This window comes from Hippocampus zosterae, chromosome 18, assembly GCF_025434085.1.
Source record: "Hippocampus zosterae strain Florida chromosome 18, ASM2543408v3, whole genome shotgun sequence".
Classification (NCBI taxonomy): Eukaryota; Metazoa; Chordata; class Actinopteri; order Syngnathiformes; family Syngnathidae; genus Hippocampus; species Hippocampus zosterae.
In genome coordinates this window covers 5,209,445-5,233,874 of record NC_067468.1, presented here as the reverse complement: position 1 = coordinate 5,233,874, position 24,430 = coordinate 5,209,445, and the positions used below count along the sequence as shown (strand labels likewise).

General features: G+C 44.3%; 1 protein-coding gene and 1 non-coding gene across 3 annotated transcripts in view; one reads left to right on the top strand and one right to left on the bottom strand.

Annotated features, from left to right (window-relative positions):
• Window positions 1–24,430, top strand: part of rxraa (retinoid X receptor, alpha a) — a 94,080-nt gene that overhangs the window by 36,711 nt on the left and 32,939 nt on the right. For both annotated transcript variants that reach the window (XM_052050279.1, XM_052050280.1), the window contains exon 3: window positions 13,195–13,433. In XM_052050279.1, the coding sequence (XP_051906239.1) occupies window positions 13,195–13,433 (239 nt within the window). The remainder of the gene's footprint in view (window positions 1–13,194; window positions 13,434–24,430) is intronic.
• On the bottom strand, window positions 2,536–2,617 carry trnal-uag (transfer RNA leucine (anticodon UAG)). Its single transcript has one exon. It is a non-coding gene; the product is annotated as a tRNA-Leu (tRNA).

Sequence of the window (24,430 nt, the reverse complement as noted above, 5' to 3'; positions counted from 1 at the left end):
TACAATTTCTAAGAAAATGATCGCATGTCTTTGCCATGTGCATATTGCATCGGCCATTATCGCAACAGTGATATCTTTCCGATATATTGCGCAGTCCTACTATACACTGACAAAGGCTCGTAAGAGCACATTGTAGCCCAGAAAGAACAAGCTGACTATGCGCTTGTACATGTTTCTTTTAGTTGTTGTTGTTTTACAAAGTGTGATGTACACCGAAAATGCTCTAATGGGTATACCCAGCTAGTGATTTCTTTTGTAGGTCAGTGCGATGCCACATTAGCATCTGTACATTTTTCAATCTTTTTTTTTTTTTTTAAACGGTTGTTTTTCCATTCCTGGTTGTGTGCCAGTCCTGTTCTGTATGCAATGATAGGCAAGTTGTTTTTATTAACCAAGTATCAATGTTTGTGTGTTGTGCGTGGGTGGATAAAGGTGGGTACTGGATTCAAGAATCATTTGATCATTCCCTGCTCTATGTATGTTTATGCATTCATGCCTATGCGTGGTGGGCTTTTGTGCATACATTTGCAAGATGTGTTTGCATGTATAAACATGGATGTGTTCTATTTATACCGCAAAAAAAAAAATGGAGGCCTTTGGGCCTATTGCTTCCTGGTCTAATTGGCGTGTTTTTCATGTATTTTTTGTGGGTGGGATATCAATGTGTGTTTGTAAAAGATCCACGACTTATCTCCAGAGGCAACGCGTGACCGTGGGAGTCCCGCTACTCATAAGCCCGAATTGACACTCCCAGAGCAGAAAGAGTTTTACCAGGCTGAGAAAAGACAGATGGCCAGCCATCCGAATTTCAGCGCATTACATGAATCTGAACCCCAAATAAAAGATTTCTCCTTGTGTGGCATGGAAGAGCTGCATTTTTCGGTGGCCTTATATCTGTCACTGACCGCCCCATCAGTTTGTAACGCGGCTTATCCTGCTGTTGTTTGGATGTCTCCCACTCACACAACTAAGACCTCTTAAACTCACAAGGTGAGAGGAAAAAAAATAGATTGAAACTCCAATGTCATTTTTTCGCCTCATGATGTGTTTTAGCGTCACAGCTCTCTGCATAAATGCATCATGCACAATTTGCATGAGCGGCGTCCGTACTTAACCCCGTTGATCATAATGGCAGTTACACTTGGTATTGAGCCTTTCTTTCTTTTTGCAATTCAAACAAATTGTAGTGGAAAAACCCAAGTCAATATTCCTTTTGAAAGGCTCACTGGACAACATGTATTTGTTGGACAGCCGCCAGTGCGAACGCAACAGAAGTCAGCAGACCGGCCGACTTCTGTTGACTGCTGTTAAGATTGACCCTGTCAGGTTGGCCGTTGAGGTGGTGTGTTCTTCGCCATGCCCCTCAACCTCCCCTCCCTTCAGCTTTTTTTCACTTGCATGCATCGGGCACCAGTAGCTCACACTCATTGCCAAAGAGTCTTCCTTCCACAACCACGGCTAAAACCAGGGTGAACCAATGAACAACACTTGTGTCTTTCAAGCATGGCTGCCCATGCCAGTCATAACACCCTCTTTATTTGGTCGCTGTCCTGCAGCCAATTCCAACAAAATAAATCAGGCATCTCACCTGTGGGAGGCAAAGCTTAATAAAAAAAAAAGTGTCTGGATTTTTTTTATCGTTGCTAAATAGACCTTCCAGAAAATGACTTTCCCAACACAACTGTCAAAGCAAATGCAAGTTGCATCATCGGAAAAAATGTTCTTCGCCCTTTGACAGCACTGAGGGATCCTTGTTCAACGTTCAAGTGCTGAGAAAAACAAAAAAATACTGGTGTTGTTGCCAAAGTGACAGCTTTTCTCATGTTTGAAATGTAAACAGGATTGCATTTGTAGTCATGTTCTTCCAATTTTCTGGACACTTGATGTATATTTGATTTGTGTTGTAAAAATAGCTGTCCAGGCAACACATATAAACGTAATAAACATTTTGCATTGCACTACTTTTTATTACTTATTTACAGTAATTACTCGTTTATCGCGGTTAATGGGGACCAAATCCACCCGGGATAAACGAAAATCCGCGAAGTAGTGACCAATTAACATATATATAAAAAAAATTGCCCCACGTCGGCCTTTGCGCTTGAGCAGAGCGCACGAACACACACACCCACACACACACACACACACACACACACACACACACACACACACACACACACACACACACACACACAGGCCAGGAAGCCGCAGGCGTGCAACAGACGTGTTTATTCATTCATTCATTCATCTTCCGAGCCGCTTGATCCTCACTAGGGTCGCGGGGGGTGCTGGAGCCTATCCCAGCTGTCTTCGGGCAGTAGGCGAGGGACACCCTGAATCAGTGTTCAATCAGCCTGCCACGCATGTTTTTGGAATGTGGAGGAAACCGGAGCACCCGGAGAAAACCCACACAGGCCCGGGGAGAACATGCAAACTCCATACAGGGAGACCGGAGCTGGAATCGAACCCGGTACCTCTGCACTGTGAAGCAGACGTGCTAACTACTGGACTACCGGGCCGCCCCTAATATTGAAATTGCAGTGGTGGCATTTGAACCCACGCCTCAAGAGAGACTGGAGCCTAAATCCAGCGCCTTGGACCGCTCGGCCACACTACCTGTCCAACTATGACGTGTTTATGATTAGTCAATTAATTTGTTTGGACAATTAAGGATGGAGAGACCTGCTTTTGTTCTTATAAGTCTCTTTCTCTCTCCCTCTCTCTCTCTCACATACACTCCACCTGCACGCCCATGCATGCACGCACGCATATTAAACAACACTTAGACACAGATTTTTGCGGACTTCAAAAAAAAAAAATTCTTATGATTGTTTGAAAAATTCCACGAACCACCGAAGCCGCGATAAACGATCCGCGAAATAGCGAAGGATGACTGTATTTCGCTATTGACTGTAAAACGTGTGTTCGGGTCCTGAGTAAATGGGACAATGTACGCCCTCCACTTTACTGAAAATCTCAAAAGAAAATCATGTGAAGTCAATTCACTGATTCCAGGGTAACACCTGCCAGGATCTGCTTGTGCACTTTCACACTGTGGTGGACTGATTTGGTTTTATTTCATGTTCTGCCTCGGTGTCCATGTCTTGCCTGCTCCTTTGGTTTACCGAGTGGGGATGGAAAGAGATGAACGTAGACGCAGCGAGGCCGGGCAGATGATGCGGAGTTGCCAGAACTCTCGCTAGAACATGAAAGACTTATGCCTCAAACTGGGATTATTCTCATCTCCTGGGAGTTCCGCTGATGAACAGAGCATGCAACTGGAAGGATGTGGAAATAAATGGTTAGGGAAGTAGGAACAGATGAGAACGAGAGAATGGGAAAATGAAATGGAGGAGCCTGAGCAGCACCAGGGAGAGATGAAAGAGTAAGAGAGTACAGTCGGCTCTGACTCCTCTCTCATCTTCGTGGACAGCGGGTCCACGCAGAGGCCTGCTCATGCTTACAATTCTTTGTTGGCCACCTTCATGCTGACTCGCTTTTTTTTTTTTTTATGTATTCATTTATCTTCAAAACATGCCCCGAGCCTCCTTGAAGAATTGCTTAGCAATTCCATTTATGCTCCAGGGATGAAAAATCAAACACTTTCCGGACAAATGCATTGGGACAACTGGCCATGACATCTAAGAATTAAAAATTGGGAGAAAATATGGACAGATTTTTATCTTGTCACGGAAGGCTTACTACAATATTTTGGAATTCATTTTGGGGAAATGTTATCCTGTTCAATTCACGGAAGAACATTTGAGCGGTCAGCTTCTGACGTTTGGAGGATGACCAGTAATGTAATTTCCTTTCGAGCTCTTCCTCAAGGTATTAGGTTGTGCTTAAAATATCAAAGAGGTCACAAAATAACAATTCGGATGATGCTAAGGGTCACCAGATTGATTGACACATTGATTGTCCTGATTTTCTATTTGCGTTCTTCTTCTCATTGCACGGCTCACCGAGCTTTCTGAAAGTGAGAGCTATTTCTATCGTACCCAATAATGCAACCAGTTAGATATGCGCTTCCCAAATATCAAATTAGCTTAAATTACCTTTGACTAATGGATGAATTTGTTCAGCGACCCCACGCTCACCATCTCAGTTTCTAATTCAAGAGCAAGAGAAAGTGTGTCCAAACCTTCGACAAGTGGTCTATGTAAAAGACCCTCTGACCTCTTTTTTCTAGTGCACTTAACTCCAGACACTTCCAGCCACCTGTGGGGCACAGACAGTTTCTTTAAAGTTAGGAGTTCAACTGGTTCATTTAAGTGGCTGGTAACAACATTCCCAGCTTATTTACTGTGTTAAATCCAAGCTTTTTACAGGTTTAAGTCAATGTTTGTTTGTTTTTTCTTTACCATGTTCTTCTTAAGCACTTACCACAATCAATAAAAGCTACTCATCGGTTATTGAAACCGTCAAAGAGGCTTTTATTTATTTATTTTTATTAACTTAAGCAGACGCAACAACGAAAGCCCCAAAAAGATTTCACGCATACTCGTACTCGTTGTAACCTGAAAAAAAAAATCATCATTTGAACAAGCTTGTAAATATAGTCAAAGCGAGCATGTAACTTATTTGTTTACGATGGGCCAATAGTTCAAATATTTAGTGTGTACTGGACAGAGTGTCTTTAGTGGAATCAAGAGAGATGTATTTGCTTGCTGCGGGTCAATACACTGATCCAAAGTACACTCCACACACACGCACGCGTGACATGCTGTACTCATGCACACACGTAGATATGACCGACCCCTCCTTCCTCAGCGAGGCGTGGATGTATCCCTGGGCCACAAAGCCTCTTCCTGCAGCACGTAGACACATCATTCCCATCGCCACCGAAGCCCACCCCCATTAACCTGCACTCCGATAAAAGCCCCCAAGCGTTCCAAAATGCTTCCGAGGCTGCTTTTTCTTCACCCGCTACATGCTTCGAAACATTTACCTCGATATACAGCTTACATAGACCCTTTATTTTTCTATCGATTCCCGCATCCTTTTGCTTATTTTGCTCCTTTTCTCTTTAGCAGCGGTCTTGTTTTTCCTAAAAGAGACACAGAAAAGGGAATGTCGGGTCATGGAAATGAGAGCCAAGTAAAATAACGTGTGTAGTTAGAAGACTATGATGTTTGTCATTAAATGAATTCAAGACAATCCCTTGACAACAGAGAAACGTGTCCACTTTTTATGGGCGATGATACCTAGCCCGACAAGTCCCAGATAGGCGCTAGCACGTGCACAATGGTCAGCAACATCTGCTGCGGCCTTCATCCTGCTGTTTTCGCATGCACGGATGCACAAACGCAGCATCTTGTTTTGATGTGGTGCGTGCCTCCCAGAACAGGAATGATTGTTTATTTCCCATTCTTCAATACACAGACTACATGGAAAAAAAAGCAGCTATAATTAAAGCTGAATGAAAGGTTTCTTTCTCATTGGCTATTATTTTCTCAATTAAATGTCCCCATATGATCACTTCAAAAAGAATCATATGCCCTATTTTTCGGACTGCAAGTCATTCCGCAATAGCAACAGTCAAAAACATGCAACAAAACAAAAACAATACAAAACGATGTCACTCTGGAGTATATTTTGCATTTTGGGGGGAAATGTAATTGACAAAAAAATGAGACCAAGAACAGTGCAGCTCAGATTTGCCCCCCCAAATTACCATTTCTTCAAGATCGGCGCATTCACAAATACACTGCGAGCGCAGGCTGCTTCACCCTGACCGTTTGGAGTTGTTCAGTCGTGCTGTTCGGTGCCCCAAAAAGGCGTGCCGGGGTCCACAGCGTTGCAAATGGGAACAGTTCAAGTATGAGCTGCAGATTGCTTTGTAAAAATTTGGAAATGTATTGGCGGCCTCTCAAATACTCTTAGTGATTTATGTGCAGTCAGGAACCCTTCCGAAGGTGAAAGATGTTAATATGCAGGTTTGGAGAGGCCATGTAAACATACACAAAATGCCAAATATACTCATCATAGGACTTTCATTCATTCATTTTACGATCCGCTTATCCTCACAAGAGTCTCGGGGGGTGCTGGAACTGATCCCAGCTGTCTTTGGGCAGTAGGCGCAGGACACCCTGAACCGGTTGCCAAACAATCGCAGGGCACACAGAGACGAACAACCATCCGTGCTCACACTCAAACCTAAGGGCAATTTTTTGTTGTTCAATCAGCCTGCCATGCATGTTTTTGGAATGTGGGAGGAAACCGGAGTACCCGGAGAAAACCCATGCAGGGAATATGCAAACTCCACGCAGGGATGCCGCAGCTGGAATTGAGCACTGTGCTGCACTGTGAGGTTGATGCGCTAACCACTGGACTACTGGGCCACCCGGGTGTCAAAGTGAATTTCTGAATGAACCCCATGTTATGGCAGCCAACCGGTTCCATTTTCATCCATGACAGTAACTATTTTCTTTTTAGTTTAAAATAGCTCAACTTACTAGAATCATGCATAACATTGTGGCCAAAGGTTGAATCCTGGTCGGTTATTGCACTTTTTGGTGCTGTAAATCCATGTTGTGACTTACGGGAGGCTGCATGCTAAATTTGTGATGCATCACACATTAGCTACCATGACAAATTCTTTATTTTCTTCAATCCAAGACTATGCTTTCTGAAAGTATCTGTTGATATATGAGGGTGTGAGTATATTTAAGCACTTACAGACGAACTCCTCCAAACTGTGTGAGCGTGCATTTTCAGGATGTGGACGTAGCCCATGTATCAATAGTTCAGATCTCAACTCAAACAGACACTTGACTGTAATTGTAGGTTAAAGAAAGAGCTTTTACCATCAATCAGGTTTAAGGCCTCTTGACAACTTAATAATGCTGCAAATGTAGACTCCATATCACAAGAAAATCCATGGAATGCATCAGTCTGTCTGGAAACACACCACCTGCACCAGACTTGAGTCCTTTATTTATTGGCAAAATCAATCAACCCAAATGGATATGCACGCGGTGTAAAATACAGGACCAGTCAAAAAAGGGTGCGCACAAACTTTTGAACAGTACTGAAGGTTCCGCCATGTGCTGTGCATGTATCCTTTGCCACGATCATGCTGTCATTTCTGCTGTTTGCATGTGTTTCCTTTCATACTCGTACAGGAGTAGTGGAACGTAGCTGCATCTTGATGCTTGTGTTGAGGCAGTTTATCACCCTCACGTTGAATTTTATCAAGTCAAACATCTGATAGCGAAGCTAACAACCATGTGAACGCAAGATCAGATTTCACTCAAGTGCTGCTGTTGCAGTCATGTTATCTCTCCCTGTGTTTGGGTGATTTGACCGAAAGCTTTCTCGTGTGTTTTGGCAGTGAGAGAGTGAGATAAAGGGGCCCGGGTGGTGATTTTCACCTCAAAGAGGAAGCTTGATGAATCAGAGCTTCCTGTCAGTCTTGCACTGCCACAGTGACTTGAATTCATACAGATGTGCCATTCATGACCAGAGGTGTCAAATCCAGGTTCCAGAAAGTAGAAACTCACGGGAAGCTCATTTACATGCCGTTTGAGCACCTGTAGCTGAAGTCAAACTGTGGCAGGGCAGCATTTTTACTTTCTTTACCTGCATTCACGACTATATTTTTATTTTTCCATCCATCCATCCATTTTCCGATCCGCTTTATCCTCTCAAGGGTCGTGGGGGTGTGTGGAGGTGGTGCTGGAGCCTATCCCAGTTGTCTTCGGGCAGTAGGCCAGGGACACCCTGAACCGCTTGCCAGCCAATCGCAGGACACACACAGAAGAACAAGCATCTGCGCTCACACTCACATCTAGGGACAATTTTAGAGTGTTCAATCAGCCTTTCCATGCATGTTTTTGGAATGTGAGAGGAAACCGGAGCACCCGGAGAAATACCACGCAGGCCTGGATTAGAACATGCAAACTCCACACAGGGAGCCGGGATCGAACCCATGACCTCTGCACTGTGAGGTCGACGTGCTAACCAGTGGACCACCGGGCCACCATTTAAATTTTTTTATGTATTTTTTTAGACTAGAATTCCACATACAGCTGTTCTTTTTGTCTTTTTTCTTTTTTTTTTTTTACTCGGTCATTTACGGATAAGCTAGCGTTAGCGCTGTTGGTAGTTGCACGGCGTCACGTTGACATGAAACGAGTCCTCAAAGAGAGCAGACGGGCATCTGTTGCAAATGTAATCCCCCTGATGCCTGCTCCACAGGCCACAGAGATAAATTATTGCTCTGGGTCTTCTTCTTGATTAAAATACTATTGTCCTTTTGATGTTCCTGTTATAAGTAGCCGACCCAAAAGACGGCCACCGTTGTTTGGCGATCCGGCTGTTTTTCATTTGTGTATTGCTTCTTTGTCACAGTACTTTCTGTGCTTCTACTTCTTGAGCCCAGCTGCAGCATAATAGATGTACTAGTTCTCTTCAGTGACACATATCCGGAGTACAGATTAGACACAGTAGGTGATCCAGTATGGATGAATCCGCTGCTCTCAGGCCATTTCGGGTTGAGGCTTCACATAATTTTCTCCAATTTCAACTCACCTTCTGTTCTGAAGCCTTTCTTTAAATAGCGACAAAATTCATATTTAATATGCTTGCGTAACCAGTTAAAATTCATTCACACAACAGTGGGAGAGGGTTGGTGGCAGGTTCAGTCTACGAACCGAACATCAGGTTACAGGTTTTTCTGTTCAGTAGACTTAATGAATTGCAAACTGTTTTAGGTGGATTTCAAACACCAAATACATTCTTTCACTATTTTTAGAGAATCAGGACGGGCCAATATCATCTTGTAATACTTTTTGCATGGTGGCTTGTTTACGTCTTTTCAACCTGCATTTCTCAGCCAAGTGTGCTCAGGCTTGTCTTGCACCGCTCTCCTCACAGCGCCGTTGCTCTGAGCTCCCAGCCAGAGATGACGGTATCACACTTGAGAGCTGAAGAGAACAATTAGGCCATATCAGCAGACTGGAGTGCTGCCAGTCGTCGAACTGTTTGCAATAGCTCCAGTAATCTGTGGCTATAGTTGGCACCCGGCCATGGCCAGCCACACAGCCTCTTCAGACACTTAAAAGTCACAAAGGGCACGAGCATGCCTTAAAAGCCTCTGCTTTCATCCACGTCGTATTTGGGCAATGTGTGAAAACTGGAGGAGAGAAATCAACTCATAAGGAGGGCGAGGGAAAGATTTAAGACTTTAATGAGGGCAGAATGGGGTTATATCAACACTGTGTATCAAAATGATTATGGCCCACCTACTGCAAAATGATGGGGGGCCCGTTTTGGTTCTTTTCTGCCATCTAGTCTATATTGTTTTGCACCTACAGGTAAATTTGAGCCTGCAAGCTGGACTGTGGATGTCAGCAGATTGGGGCATTAAAGGCAGCCCAAAGAGGGATTGAATACTTTTCATTTGAGTTGTCAAGGCTCAGCTGTTAGTTTTTTTAGCCAGTCTCTGTGATCGCAACGTGTCTTGACAGGCACCTTGCTCAATCCTCCCAACGTACTGTGAATGTAGGAATGTGAGAGGCAAAAAAAAAAAAAAACCCACTCTCCCCGCCCCTCCAACATGTAGTGTGTTTTTAATTGGAAAGCCATTGTAATATTGACCCTCTCTTCTTCCCCTTTGCCACTATTAATTTGAATCATCCACCATTGCATTGTTATTGCCTCCAGCATGTACCCGTGTGTCAATTTTGTAATAAGGTCCTATTATAAATCATCAAAATGCCAGTATTTTCCTACATATGATCACTTCATTTCATTTTATTTTGAAAGGGTCTGTTGACTTTGTGACCTTTTTTTTTCAAACAATCAGACTGTCCCACACTTGGAAAAAAAAGACATCTCTTATTGATGAACTTTGATGATTCATGAACAATCTGTTTATTGAGAGGTAAGGTAGTGTGGCATTGACTGAGCAGTGAGCCACCGTGCTCCACGGAACATTGAATGAAATATCAGCTCTCTGTTGTCATGGTGATGTAGATATCAGCATAAAGACTCCGAAAATGAAGTTGTTATACCAACTTGTGTGTTATTTTGAGCTCTGGGTTTTTATGCAACGGTCTGACTCGCTTGGGATTGTCGCTGAATTTTTCTCCACTTTCCTTTCTGCTTCCTCTGATGACTCTTGATGTCTCATCCTGACTCCACTGTGGAGCTCTGTGCATTTTCAAAACTGACTCACCTGCTTCTCCTAAAAGTCCCTGTGAAAAATTGGAAAATATACTTGGCACCCCAATCAAACCATGACTTGTATTTTTATTTTATTTTCGGCACTGGTTGTCTCTCACCAGCATTGTGATTCTCTGTTCTGATATATATATATATATACAATACAATACAATACATGCTGATTTCTATAGATATATATATATATTGCGCGTCGTACCGCACGCGGTCTGTCCTTCCGTCTGTCCCTTTTCAAAACGTACCTACTTCACCGCGCCACTGCGCAGCTCAGGCAGTGGCTCACTACGGTCGCGCGGGCATCTTAGCGAAAAAATGTTGTCTACCCACAAGCATTGCAATGAAATTGTTAGTTATTTAGTAGAGCTAAACATCTCTTTATTTTCGCGATAAGCAATGAAGAAGAACAAAAAGTTGAACCAAGCAACAACACTTTTGTGGGCCGAAGGCCCACCTTACCAGCCTTCCGCAGGAACTAGCTGATGAGCCGCCCGGAGGGCGGCGAACCAGCTAGTTCACTATAAAAGCACAACTGTCACACAACACAGAACAGTGTTGCGTATGTTTCATCATAATCACACTTTGCGGTGATTTTGGAGGCTGCTTTTATCCTTTACAACAAGCCATATCCTCTCAATCATCCATTTATATGAAACATCCAAGACTGCAACAGCAGAGCACAAATTGGCAAATTTCCTCTGCACATTGATACCAAACAACAGAGGCTAGGAGCGATGGGAAGAAGCATTGTTTGGGAATAAGAGCTGTTTGTATAGAGTTTGGAGGCGGCGAACAGGGAAATCTGCAATGGGCTGCAGGAGAGATTGCTACTAATTTGTTTATTCCAGCTGTCATTCTCTACATTGACATCGGTTGACAGGCTCAGGCTGCGCCGAACAACACAGATGCAGTCTTGTGCACCATTTCAATTGGTTTGTGTTTGTGTATGTTGGCATGAATGCAACCTGGATGACTGCCACTCTCGCCTTAGATGCCGCAACAACTTTCAAAAAGTAATTTTAGGACACTTTCCGATGGTTTTTCTTTACCCTTCCATCCTCGAGTGTGAAGGCAGGAAATGAAGAGAACACTTTCCCCTCCGGCTCCAGTTTCACTCTGGCGAGCAAGAATTAACAAGCAAACGCAGACATGCATTTGTTTTACCATGAGATATTTTGTTGCAGCGCTTTGCGAACATGCTTTGATTCATGTGAATCTGAAAGATGACTATCTGAGAGGGCGTTGTCATTTTTGGATAAGTGTTCTGCTTTCATCCAAATGAAAGGGATTGGAGGGAGTACGAGAGGATGAATGGGACCGAACACGATCCACCTTCCAGTCTGCTATCCCCATAGAAGTTGAAACTGGCTGGGAATCTGTCAGCTGAGTGCCTCCCCAAAACCCCCGCGAACCCCCTGCTGAGACCTACAATGGCAGATTGGCAACTGTAATACCACAGCCCTTTTTATCTGCCTGAATTAAAACTCAATTGGAAAGGGGTTGTGGGAATTGCTGGCTCATGGAGAGCTCTTTATTTATTTGTTTATTTGAGCAGGAATTATGTGTGTGGGCGCATTTTCGGGTGGAAAAAAATGTAATTGGAGGGATAGAAGCTCGAGGGGTATCAGTCAAAGGATTAAACACTGAACTAATACAGCCTGATGCAGAGCTGTTGTTTGGCCTTTATTAAGAAGGATGTGTGTTTGTTTTCAAAAGGATGAGGTCTGTGTGTGTGTGTATGCGCTCACAGGAAGTGCTCATGAGGCAAGCAGGATGTGCAGGAAAACGTTGGGCTGAATTGAGTTGGCAACGAGCTTGCTGCGATGAGAAAGGTACAACACAGGGATGTAAAGATTCACCCTCTTTTACAAAATGCCCCTGGTTGAAAAAAAGCAAACATGCTCGTGCAAGTCATGAAGTGTGTTTTGGAATCGGACACCTAACTACTTTAATTCAGAGAGTTTAATAGCAGCCTAGACCCGATTTCGCAGATGAACGCAGGCCGGCTGCGAGAAGGACTGCTCCGCTGCTGTGGGAGTGGTCGGAGCTGCCTTAAATCATAGCCAATCAAAAAGGCTCCTTTCATTCTCTTAAAATGAAACCCACTCGTAGCACTCCAGAGTCTCAATGTGGCATAAGCCCATCAGTGCCGTGAATCGGCACGTGGAGAACACCCACCATCACGGATCGTTCTTGTGTCGATGGTCCAACACACTTGAGCTGATAAAGTGACTGACCAAGGACAAGGATGGAAAGGTAGCTTTTCAGGAGGCTGAAAAAAAAAAAGGATACCTGAGCAGGGGGCGACGGAACGTTGTTATCAGTGCACATAAGACCCTATCACCAAATTCGCTGCTCCTGCCTGTTCCGTATCTTGCTTGTTGACAGCTGATGGGTTGAGGGTTCTCAAGAGTAGGACTTTTCTCTTTGAGGCAGAGCCAGAGAGAGAGACAGAGAGAGAGATCTAGCTAGCTATCGAGCTAGCTATATTTCATTCATTCTTGTTTCGTTGATCCACTGAGAGGTGTTCGGTAATTTATTGGTCAGATGTGAGAAATAGAGACTGTCTTCTTACCGTTCTACACTAAAACAGAGAGTAACAGAGAGTAAAGGTGCTACACATTTGTATAAGTGACACTTGAAGTTTTTGCAATTACGTTCCACTCTGGGACATTTTAGAAAGTGTAGGAGGGAGGGCTAAAACTATTTTTGAAATAATATGTTTATGTGGTCTCTCTACAGTGTGTGTTTCCCCCATTTGCAAGTGGGTATGTAGTATACCACCCCACAATAAATGGAGTGTCGCTATCATGTTCATTTTCTCAGTCCCGCCTTTTTAAACTTTTTGGTCCAGTCTTATCTGTTTGTATTGGTTCTCCAATGGTGAAATGCTGTCTGTGCTTTTATTGATCAATTTCTTGTGATACGTTCGTGTGTGCTGTGTTGTGAAGTATACATTTATTTGTGCACTGTACATGATGGTGTGATTGTCATTTCTTCTGTGAACAGACTCATCAGGTCAGATGGGCTCTTCACCCCTGGGCTCACCCACTTCCCATCGAGGAATGCACCCATCTTTGCTGAGTCCAACCAGCATGGGGCCCTCCGGGTCTCTTCACTCTCCCATCAGCACGTTGAGCTCGCCCATGAACGGCCTGGCCTCGCCCTTCTCTGTCATCAGCTCGCCCATGGGCCCCCACTCCATGACCTCGCCCGGCATGGGCTACGGCCCCAGCGTCAGCCCTCAGGTGAGTCCTCGAACAGACACTGACACACACATGCACTGCTTTTTGCCACAGTAAACTTGGAATGAAGTCAGAGTTTAAGGATGTGCTTTTTGCATTTAGTAGAAAATACTAGACGCGTGCACACAAAGTTTCTTTTTTCATACATTTATTTCACAATTTTTCATTCCTTTTTCTTATTGTCAGGTTGGAAAAAAAACTACAGCTGTCCCATTAATTCAAATTGTATTGACGTGTCTCAGAAATGCAAATTGCACATTGCTGACTGTGACACACACTTAATTCTCCTAAGTAAGCCCCATCAGACTGAGGCTCTTCTTTGACCCCGTGCCACAGTTAATCAAGGCCTATTCAACTTGGATTCCATAGTTGTATTTTAGCTCTGTCACTCTTCTGCCGTATCAGAGACGCATTTGTCACTGTCTGGCTCCACGCATTGCCTCTATCTATCTAATCTTCTTCAGTACTCTCTGCGGTCGTCTTTTTTTTCCCCCTTCATCTATTTTCCATCATCTTCCCCGTTCTGTCATTTTCGTTCATCAATGTGCGCTACTAGTTTCTTTGGAATTAAAACGCTCACACATACTTGCATATACCAGGGCACGCACACTCTCACACACATACACAATTAAGACATCAAAGTCTGCATTGGCCCAATTTCCGCCTTGAGCCATATCTAAAATTGAATGTTTCTTTTAAAATGCAGTTACTGCCCTTTTTTGTGCTTGCTAATAATTGTGCAATGTGAAACTATTTCAATGGACTATTCACACAATTGTCGGGCTTATCGCTCCCTTCTGAGTTTCAAACTAATCTGGACTATGATTACAGAAGGCAACCACATTTTTTTCACTTTAATTGCTCGAGAGTCGATTTTCAAGCATATATGAATACTTTAAAACTATCTATCTATCTATCTATCTATCTATCTATCTATCTATCTATCTATCTATCTATCTATCTATCTATCTATCTATCTATCTATCTATCTATCTATCTATCTATCTATCTATCTATCTATCTATCTATCTATCTATCTATCTATCTATCTCTTGCTCTCTCTCTCTCTCTCTCTCTCTCTCTCTCTCTCTCTCTCTCTCTCTCTCTCTCTGTCTCTCACACACACAGACACAGGCAGTATGGTGGTTGACTGGCTAGCATATTAGCCTCATGGTGCAGATGTGCAGGGTTCAATTCTGTTTGCGACGTTCCTGTGTAGAGTTTGCATGTTCTCCTCGTCCCTGCAGGGGTTTTCTCTGGGTACGGAAAGTTGTTTGTCTGTGTGTGCCCTGCGATTGCCTGGCAAGCAGTTCAGGGTGTCCCCCGCCTACTACCTGCTAGGATAGGCTCCAGCACGCCCGTGACGCTCGTGAGGTTAGGCGGATTAGAAAATGGATCTATCGGTCGATCAATTGATCTATTGATCTATTTATCGTATAGATAGATAGATAGATAGATAGATAGATAGATAGATAGATAGATAGATAGATAGATAGATAGATAGATAGATAGATAGATAGATAGATAGATAGATAGATAGATAGATAGATAGATAGATAGATAGATAGATAGATAGATAGATAGATAGATAGATAGATGATTGTTTTTTTTTTAAATTGACTTTGTAGCTGTCTGCCGTGTTGAAGGAGTTGCGTCAAAAGGCAAAGCTCTCAATTTATCAGTCTATCTCCGTTCCAATCCTAACCTGTGGTCACAAGCTATGGGTTGTGACCAAAAGAATGAGATCCTGGCCAGATATAAGTGGCCAAAAAATGTTTCTTCTGTAGCATGTCTAGTCTTTCCCTTGGAGATAAGGTGAGAAGCTCGGTCATCTGGAAGAGGGTTAGAGTCAAGCCACTTCTACATGTCGAGAGGAGCCAGATGATGTGGCTCGGGCATCTGATTAGGATGCGTCCTGTCCGCCTCTTTGATGAGGTGATCCGGGCATGTCCTCCCGGCATGAGGCCCCGAGGTTGGCCAAGGTCATGCTGGAGAGTTTATGTTTCCCGACTTAACTGGTAATGCATTCGGATTGCCCGGGAAGAGCTGGAAGAAGTGGCTGAGGAAAGGGAAGTCCGGGATTCTCTGCTAAAACTGTTGCCCCCATGACCCAACCTTGGATAAACGGTGGAAAATGGATGGATGGATGGATGGACATTCTCATGTTTTCAGGCTCTGTGATGCCAAGAATGCAGGAATAGGAAAGTACAAACAAATGTCTTATTTTTAAATGGACTGTTTTTGTCTCACACATGAAATGTAAAATGAATGTGTTAAAGTCCCGCCCCTATTATTGCAGAAAGACCCATGCATTCATTAGCATGCATCATGCATTTAAATTCTGCAGTCCTCTCTCTGACACAATGGGCCATGTCTAATGTTTGATGATTTGAGCCTTTAATCCATGAATGTTTGCATATCTTAGACTGCTATAGCTGTTCACTGTTGCATTTTGGAGAACGTCAATTTGATGTGAGAATGTCACTCTGAGGGTTGAGATGTTGGCGACATACACGTCTCTGGTCATGCAGAGTAATGCTACATGGGAGAATGAATTGCATCAGGCGATCGCTGCTATTTGATCACAACACACGCCTGACTACTGTTCTGCAAGTTAACTGGAGCAAAGTCACACAAAAGGGGTCTGTATTCTTCCATAACCCCTACAGCAGCATCCTGTGAAAGGCTTACCACATATAGACAGTTCTCATGAGAATTTTCGGAAGCTTACTCAAGAAAAGCAACACGCTGTAATCGATAGAGAATTTGCGGCGGGACAAAATAACAATCGTAATAGTGTATCGGATCTCACATGTTCAGTCATAAGATGTGCTATTGACGAGGTAAATGAATGTTATAAGTGATTCCATCAGTGCTGATGGAAAGTCCATTTTTTCAAGGAAAGAGCAAACTTTTAAAAAAAAATGATGTACAAAGCATTGACGGAAGTGGGTTTTTGTCCGCCATTGTCAACGCCACTAACCTGGTCATGTATCGCCGGACTTCTCAGTCAGTCGCTGCCCGTTTCACTGAAGACGGATGGACACACGGCCACCTGCGGGCGCTAAGCGCACTGCATTGACTATGTCTGTGAGATTATGTATGTGTGTTTATTTACAAACAGACCTGATGATTATGTTTTTTTGTTGAATCTTGGTGAAATTATTTATTTCAATAATATTATGCAAACCGTTACTTCCGATTAGGAGCAGGCAATTACGTACTTCCTGTTTTGGGTCGTATGCTAGTGAGAGACTCTGAGAGAGAGATTGTATTCTTATTTCGGATTTATCCACTAATATGTTGCAAGGTGCACATTGTATGTTTATATACCGTATACTAACCATGCATGGAGGGTTCCATCCCAAATCCAGCACCCTGAGACTATACGCAAGCAGAAAGGAAGGAGGCCGGGGAATAGTGAGTGTGAGAGCCACTGTCCAGGATGAAACATCCAAGCTCCATGAATACATCAAGGAGAAGGATCCAACGGATGACGTACTCAGAGAATGCCTCAGACAATGGGGAACAGAGGATGAGGCGCTGGAAGAGGGACCATCATGGGAGGACAAGCTCCAACACGGGATGTACCACCGGACCATAACTGAAGTGGCCGATCTCAAGAAGTCCTATCATTGGCTAGAGAGGGCCAGCCCTCTCTAGCCACTGATAGGACAGCACAGAGGCACTCATCCTGGCTGCTCAGGAGCAGGCCTTAAGCGCCAGAGCCAAAAAACATGCATGGCAGGCTGATTGGGCACTCTAAATTTTCACAAACTGGATGCACAAAAAAACGGCATTAGCTTGTTATATTGTTAAAAAAACCCTATGAAGGGACTCAGAAATCTGTTTGGAAATACTGTACACAATTGAGGCCAATTAAGCTAAGCGGCCTCCATATCAACATATTTTTTTGAACTGTTGCGGCTTTAAATCAGTTGCGCTTTGCGGTCTGGATATTGCAGTACTATAAATGTATACTGTCCCATATTGTCAGATATTGTCAAACAAAAAACATCCGAGATACATTTTAATCTGTTCTCAGAAAATGTTCGTTCAGGGGCTGTGTGCGTTCTTACTCCGCAAATCTACTTTTCAGGTCTTTCATGTATTAGGCTTCTGTTAATCAAAGCAACACCTCCTACAAAAGTTTCTGCGTGTGGACGCCTTCCAAGTTGGGAGTTGTTTTAAGTCTTGAGTTTGCATTTACAGCAAACAACTGCAGAAAACATGAGAAAATGGGAGCAGAGCAAGGGGGGAAAACCCAACATTCATATTCTATAAAATATGCAAGTGTGCTCTAAATACAACTCAAAATTAGTTTTACTACATTTCTGGTAGTGGGACTTTGTTAAAACGACCATCGGTGACGGTGGGGAGCAAGCTGCTTCTAATTGGTACCTGGAAACAACTCCGACTGTGAAAGCTCTTGTCCTGCATCCATTTGGGGCTTGATTGACATTAGAGAGTCTTAACTGTTCTCCAGGGAGCCAACACAGAGCCCCTTTGTGCAGCCCAATAGAGCCACACAACCATGATGTCATGCAGAGTGACTGCAGCAAGGCCCATCAAAGACAGGCAATGGACCTTTATGACTCCCACACAGGAAGCAAACTCTCTCTCTCTCTCTCTCTCTCTCTCTCTCTCTCTCTCTCTCTCTCTCTCTCTCTCTGCTGTCTCTTCGCGCGCTCTCGTTGGCTGACACTTTACGCTTTCTTTTGGATATGTGTTTCAGTTGCCAAGCGACCCCTGCGAAAACATGACATCGTCAAAAGTGGAGCATGACATCACCGTCGCTGCTCATTTATAACTCATTTGGCACAGGTGCCGTTTCTTGTAAAACATTTACACCTTCAGCAAATGAGTGTGCCTTCTGTGTTTTGACTCCGACCGAAAGTCACCACGTGGCCTGTTATTGGTCTAGGCGTTGAGAAATATGACAGAGGGACAACGTATAAGTCATAGAAAGCAAGCGACAACATGTAAAATGCCAGAAACATTGGTTCAGAAATAAAGGTCCACCTTTTCTTAAAAAAACAGCCACGCAGAATAATGTCTTCCAGATGTTTTGACAGTTAGAGTGTCCTTAATGAAGGGACAGGGCGTACTGCCAACAAAAGCCCAAAGACCTGACCACTTGCTTTACGGGCCGTGTTTTGGCATCTCCCTATGACAGGATATTCAGCAAAAGTGTGCATGTACTTGAGAAAAAAAAGTTCCAAGCAAATGGTGCAACAACAATACCAATTTAGTCCCACCTAATCAGCTCTGAAAACAAACTGAAGAATAAACAGGAGGTAAAATGCATAAAACAAAAAACAAAAACACACAGTACAGCCAAAGTACATCTGTGTGTCTGGCTGTTGGGACGTAGCTTAAAGAAATGATCAATTTTCTTTGCATTGATGCAAGAACTGGCTGATGATGAAGGACGGTCTTTCTCTCACCATGTGGCTTAGGCTTTGAGAGAACACAAGAACCTTGTCATAACGGCAGTTGAGTCATCTTTTCCTCCGCTTTCATCATGCTGTCATTGCCGCCCATCTTTGCAGTAAATGGCTGTTTGAAGCTCATTAAATTACACATGTACAGCTTTAGAAAGGAAGGACGTCTGTGTTAAAAACAAATCGAGCGCAAGAATACAATGAACATACTTTCCGCAATGCCTTTATTTGTCTTGATGAAAATGTTTACGCAAGAATGTCGTCTGTAATTGGGCATTTAAGCGAGCACTGTATTCTATTCATGGATTGGGGATGATATACATTCATAACCAGAGGTGAGCAATTAAAACATTTTGTGGGCTGCGCACCCGTCATCATCATTCTTATTTCAAGTCATACCAAGCTGTAATCATTATTTTTGTTCAACCAGGCTTCCATCGTCGCTAAATTACAGTTACAGTTCATCTACTGTACATTGCTACTGTAAATTGGGAATTTCTCCATTGTGTGACGAATAAAGGTTTTCTTCTTCTTATTATTATTATCACCGCAATTTTAGAACCGTCAGCTAGTCCGACATCGTTATCTTCACCGCGCTTCCGTCGTCACTGACATTTTAGGAACGACAGATCTTCATCTTCTTCTATTCCCACTACTTCGTACGTGACACGCATTCACAGCACAAGCTGTGTATCTATTGCGGTAAAGAACCATCCCACGTTCCGTGAAATAATTCAATTAAAAAAATATATATATAAAAATTCCTAGTCTCACCCCCCCTCGGGTGGTGTCCGTCCCTCATTCAGCTCGGGTCCTCTACCAGAGGCCAGGTAGCTTGAGGGTTCTGCGCAGTATCCTTGCTGTTCCCAGCACTGCACATTTCTGGACTGAGATGTCCGATGTTGTTCCCGGGATTTGTCACTACCCCGAGTGCTTCTGAGACATTCTCTGAGTACGTCATCCGTTGGAGCCTTCTCCTTGATGTATTCATGGAGCTTGGATGTTTCATCCTGGACAGTGGCTCTCACACTCACCCGTCCCCGGCCTCCTTCCTTTCGGCTTGCGTACAGTCTCAGGGTGCTGGATTTGGGATGGAACCCTCCATGCATGGTTAGGAGCTTTCGGGTCTTAACGTCCGTGGTAGGAATCTCTTCCTTTGGCCACCTTATTATTCCTGCAGGGTATCTGATCACTGGCAGGGCATAGCTGTTTATTGCCCGGGTCTTATTCTTGCCATTGAGCTGGCTTCTTAGGACTTGCCTCACTCGCTGGAGGTATTTGGCCGTAGCCGCTTTCCTTGTTGCCAGTTCGAGGTTGCCATTGGCTTGTGGTATACCAAGGTACTTGTAGCTGTCCTCAATGTCTGCTATTGTTCCTTCAGGGAGTGAGACCCCTTCAGTGCGGACTACCTTTCCTCTCTTAGTCACCATCCGACTACATTTCTCAAGCCCGAATGACATCCCGATGTCGCTGCTGTAGATCCTGGTTGTGTGGATCAGAGAATCTATGTCCCTTTCGCTCTTAGCATACAGCTTTATGTCATCCATGTAGAGGAGGTGACTGATTGTAGCTCCATTTCTGAGCCGGTATCCATAGCCTGTCTTGGTGATTACTTGGCTTAGGGGGTTCAGTCCTATGCACAACAGCAGTGGGGAGAGTGCATCACCTTGGTATATGCCACATTTGATGGACACTTGGGTAAGTGGCTTGCCATTGGCTTCAAGTGTGGTTTTCCACATCCTCATCGAGTTCGCAACGAAGGCTCTTAGGGTCCTGTTCACCTTATACAACTCCAAGCATTCAGTGATCCATGTATGTGGCATCGAGTCATAGGCTTTCCTGTAATCAATCCAAGCTGTGCACAGGTTGGTACGTCGGGACCTGCAGTCTTGTGCGACTGTTCTGTCAACCAGGAGATGATGTTTGCACTCCTCTGGTATCTCTACCAATGCCCTTCTGCGCTTCGTTCATGTCTTGATCCATGTGTCCACTTATCTTAGCCGCAATGATGCCTGACATGAGCTTCCATGTTGTGGAGAGACAGGTTATTGGCCGATAGTTGGATGGGGCTGCACCCTTCGAGGGAACCTTCATGATCAGGATCGTTCGCCCTTCGGTTAGCCATTTTGGGTGAGTCCCATCCCTCAGCAGCTGGTTCATTTTTGCTGCTAGGCGCTCGTGGAGTGCTGTGAGTTTCTTTAGCCACTAGGTGTGGACCATGTCCGGGCCTGGTGCTGTCCAGTTCTTCATATCTGAGACTCTTTCCTGTATTTCTGCCACTATTATGGTAACTGGGTTCTGTTCAGGGAGGTTGCTGTGCTCCTCTCTCAGGGTCACCAGCCATTGTGCACTGCTGTTATGTGCAACCTCCTTCTCCCATATGCCTTTCCAGTACCTTTCAGTTTCCAGTCTTGGTGGGTCAGCTCTGTTGTTAGGACCCTGCCACTGAGCGTACACTTTCGCAGGTTGTGTTGCGAACAGCTTGTTTATTCGTCTGGCCTCATTCTCTTTCGCGTACCGCTTTAAGCAACTGGACAAGGCTTGGAGCCTTTGTTTGGCAGTTTCGAGTGCTTCAGATATGGTCATCTGGATGTACCTCATGTACCTACCTGTATCGGCCTTTTCATCACACCTCTCTGGGCCTCCGTCAATTGACTCACATCTTTCCGGGCCGCCTTGATCTTAGCCTCCAACCGTCTTTTCCATGGTGGGTAACGTATCTCATGGCTTCCATGGTTGCTCTTATAGCCCAGAGTCTCCAGTATCACTGATGCTGAAGCGTATATCAGCTCATTGGTTTCTGTGATCGTTACGGTAGGGATCGCCCTCAGTGCTGCATTCACACTTTCTATGAGACTTTCAGATGGTACTTCACATAGCCGTTGTAATCGGTTTCTAGGTTGCCCAGCTTTCATTCTCGCCATGATCTTAGCTTTCAGGTCAATTACTGCCTCGCTCAGCATTTCATTCATTGGGGCTGGCCACCCAATCTCATCATCTGCATTCATTGGGGCTTGCCTCCCAATCTCTTGTAGGACCTTCATCTTCATTGCTTATCGCGAAAATAAAGAGATGTTTAGCTCTACTAAATAACTAACAATTTCATTGCAATGCTTGTGGGTAGACAACATTTTTTCGCTAAGATGCCCGCGCGATCGTAGTGAGCCACTGCCTGAGCGGCGCAGTGGCGGCGCAGTGGCGGCGCGCAGCGGCGCGGTGAAGTAGGTACGTTTTGAAAAGGGACAGACGGAAGGACAGACCGCGTGCGGGACGACGCACAATCTATATATATATATTTACATACACACACACACACACACACACACTTTATTTTTAAACAAAAAATGTCGACGACTTTAAAAAAGTTCCCCCACAGTCCATCAGCACGCACACATTGTCTAGGACAGGCGTGCCCAAACCTTTTGGATCAAAGATCTACTTTTCGATCAACTAATCTCCCGGGATCTACCCTTACCGACACGCGCGCACGCACACACACACACACACACACACACACACACACACACACACACACACACACACACGCACACGCACGCCATGATGAGAAACAACTTATGCAGCCTGTTAACTATCGTAGCTCACATGTACAGTTTTAAAGTGCTTCCCTGGGCCCTCCGAGATTCCTATTCTTTGCCCGTGCCCTCTGTGAATTGTACATGAAGCAAACTCTGAATGAGAATAATGACGATAAAAGATAGAGCGCAACAGCTCTGATTACAAGCTGCAATTGCAGACTGCTGAGTGCAAACAACTTCCGGTGACGTACTCACGCGCCACCGTAAATTCAAGATTTACCAGCTTTATTTTATTTTTTATTTTTTATTTTTTTTTGTGGAAATGAGACCGAGGATGATTAGGGTGCAGCGCACATTAACACAAAAATATTACTAACATGTACAAAAACACACAAATTGTTGTTGTTTTTTTTCTCCTCGGATCTACTTGGGACCTGTCTTAGATCTACCGGTAGATCAGGATCTACCTAATGGGCACCCCTGGTCTAGGAGATACTCAATCCATGTTGTTTATGCTTTCACCCACGTGCCTCTTGATTGGTACTTGTTTGCAAAGCGTGCATTGTTCAAACAGGTGTTTCGCAAACACATCACGGTGTAATTGATCCCAAAGGTTGTTTTATTGTGAATATCTTACCCTGAAGGCCACAGAAGCGCAAGCCCATTAACACCTTCCTGGTTGAAACCCAATACTCCATTTCTGTTGATTCGTGTCCAGATTAGACTCAAAAAAGCTCACACACTAATGAGGGATAAGAAGAAAGTTCTTAGTCAATCCACCCATACTTTGCTGGATATTTAAGGTAAGTTGCTTTTGGAAGGAAATGGTCTTCCTGTGGTGCGAGGGCTGAAAGGGTCATCGTTAGGTTACGTCATGACCTTATCCCTGTCCTCACCTCTGTGAAGACAGCTGGTTAGGTGTTGACTCCTGTCAACGGGGGATTTCAGTTCCAGTCCACTTACTCGTTTCCCTCTTCACATTCTTCCTCAGGTTGCACAGAATTTCTTACTTTGAATTCTCGGCATTGTAAAGTCTCGCTGTCCATGGTGTGCGACTGCATATTGAAAATATTCATTCTTAAAAATAGCATTTCTTTTCTTTTTGTCATTCTCGGTACAACACAATTAGAGGTGCACTGGGCCTCGGTGCAGTAAAATTAAGGGTTACGGACTGAGCGACTGTTGCCCACAGTTTCTGCGTAACGTCAGCACGACCGCGACTTTTGTGAGGATAAGCGGATCAGTTAATGGATGCATGGATGGAGCTTTCTGCGAATCCCCAGTCCGCAATGTTTTTTTTGGATAATTGGCTCTGCGGTTATTTCTCCAGGTCAGGTCATTATTGACGCACACAACGAAAAAGTGGATGGTGAAGACCCTCTCCGTGCAGTCCATCCATTTTATGATCTGCTTTATCCTCACAAGGGTCGAGGGCCATGCTGGAGCCTATCCCAGCCGTCTTCGGGTAGAAGGCGGGGAACACCCTGAACCGGTTGCCAGCCAATCGCAGGGCACACATAGACGAACAACCATCCGCGCTCACACTCACACCTAGGGACAATTTAGAGTGTTCAATCAGCCTGCCAGCCATGTTTTTGGAATGTGGGAGGAAACCGGAGTACCCAGAGAAAACCCACACAGGCACAGGAAGAACACAAGAAGGAATTGAACCCGGTACCTCGAACCCGGCATCTCTGCATTGTGACATGGACTCAGTTTACAGTCACTATGTTTAGGTGCGTCAATACTCAAGTTAACGTCAAAATTCCAGTTTTGGAACAACCTATTAACTCGCGTGAGCGGAAAGAATCACTCCCGTGATAGACATTAGAATATCCCAATCTCAACCGCGAAGTAAAGTGACAATTAAAATCGACATCATTCCCGCCGCTTTCGATGTAACGTGTTAAAATCATGTCGCTCACCACAGCAATAAAGCAGTCGGTTTCCCCTGGCTCCAAAAGTTGTTTTCTGCTGTGTGTGACTTTCTCCATGTGTGTTTACCTCTGCTTGAGTACTT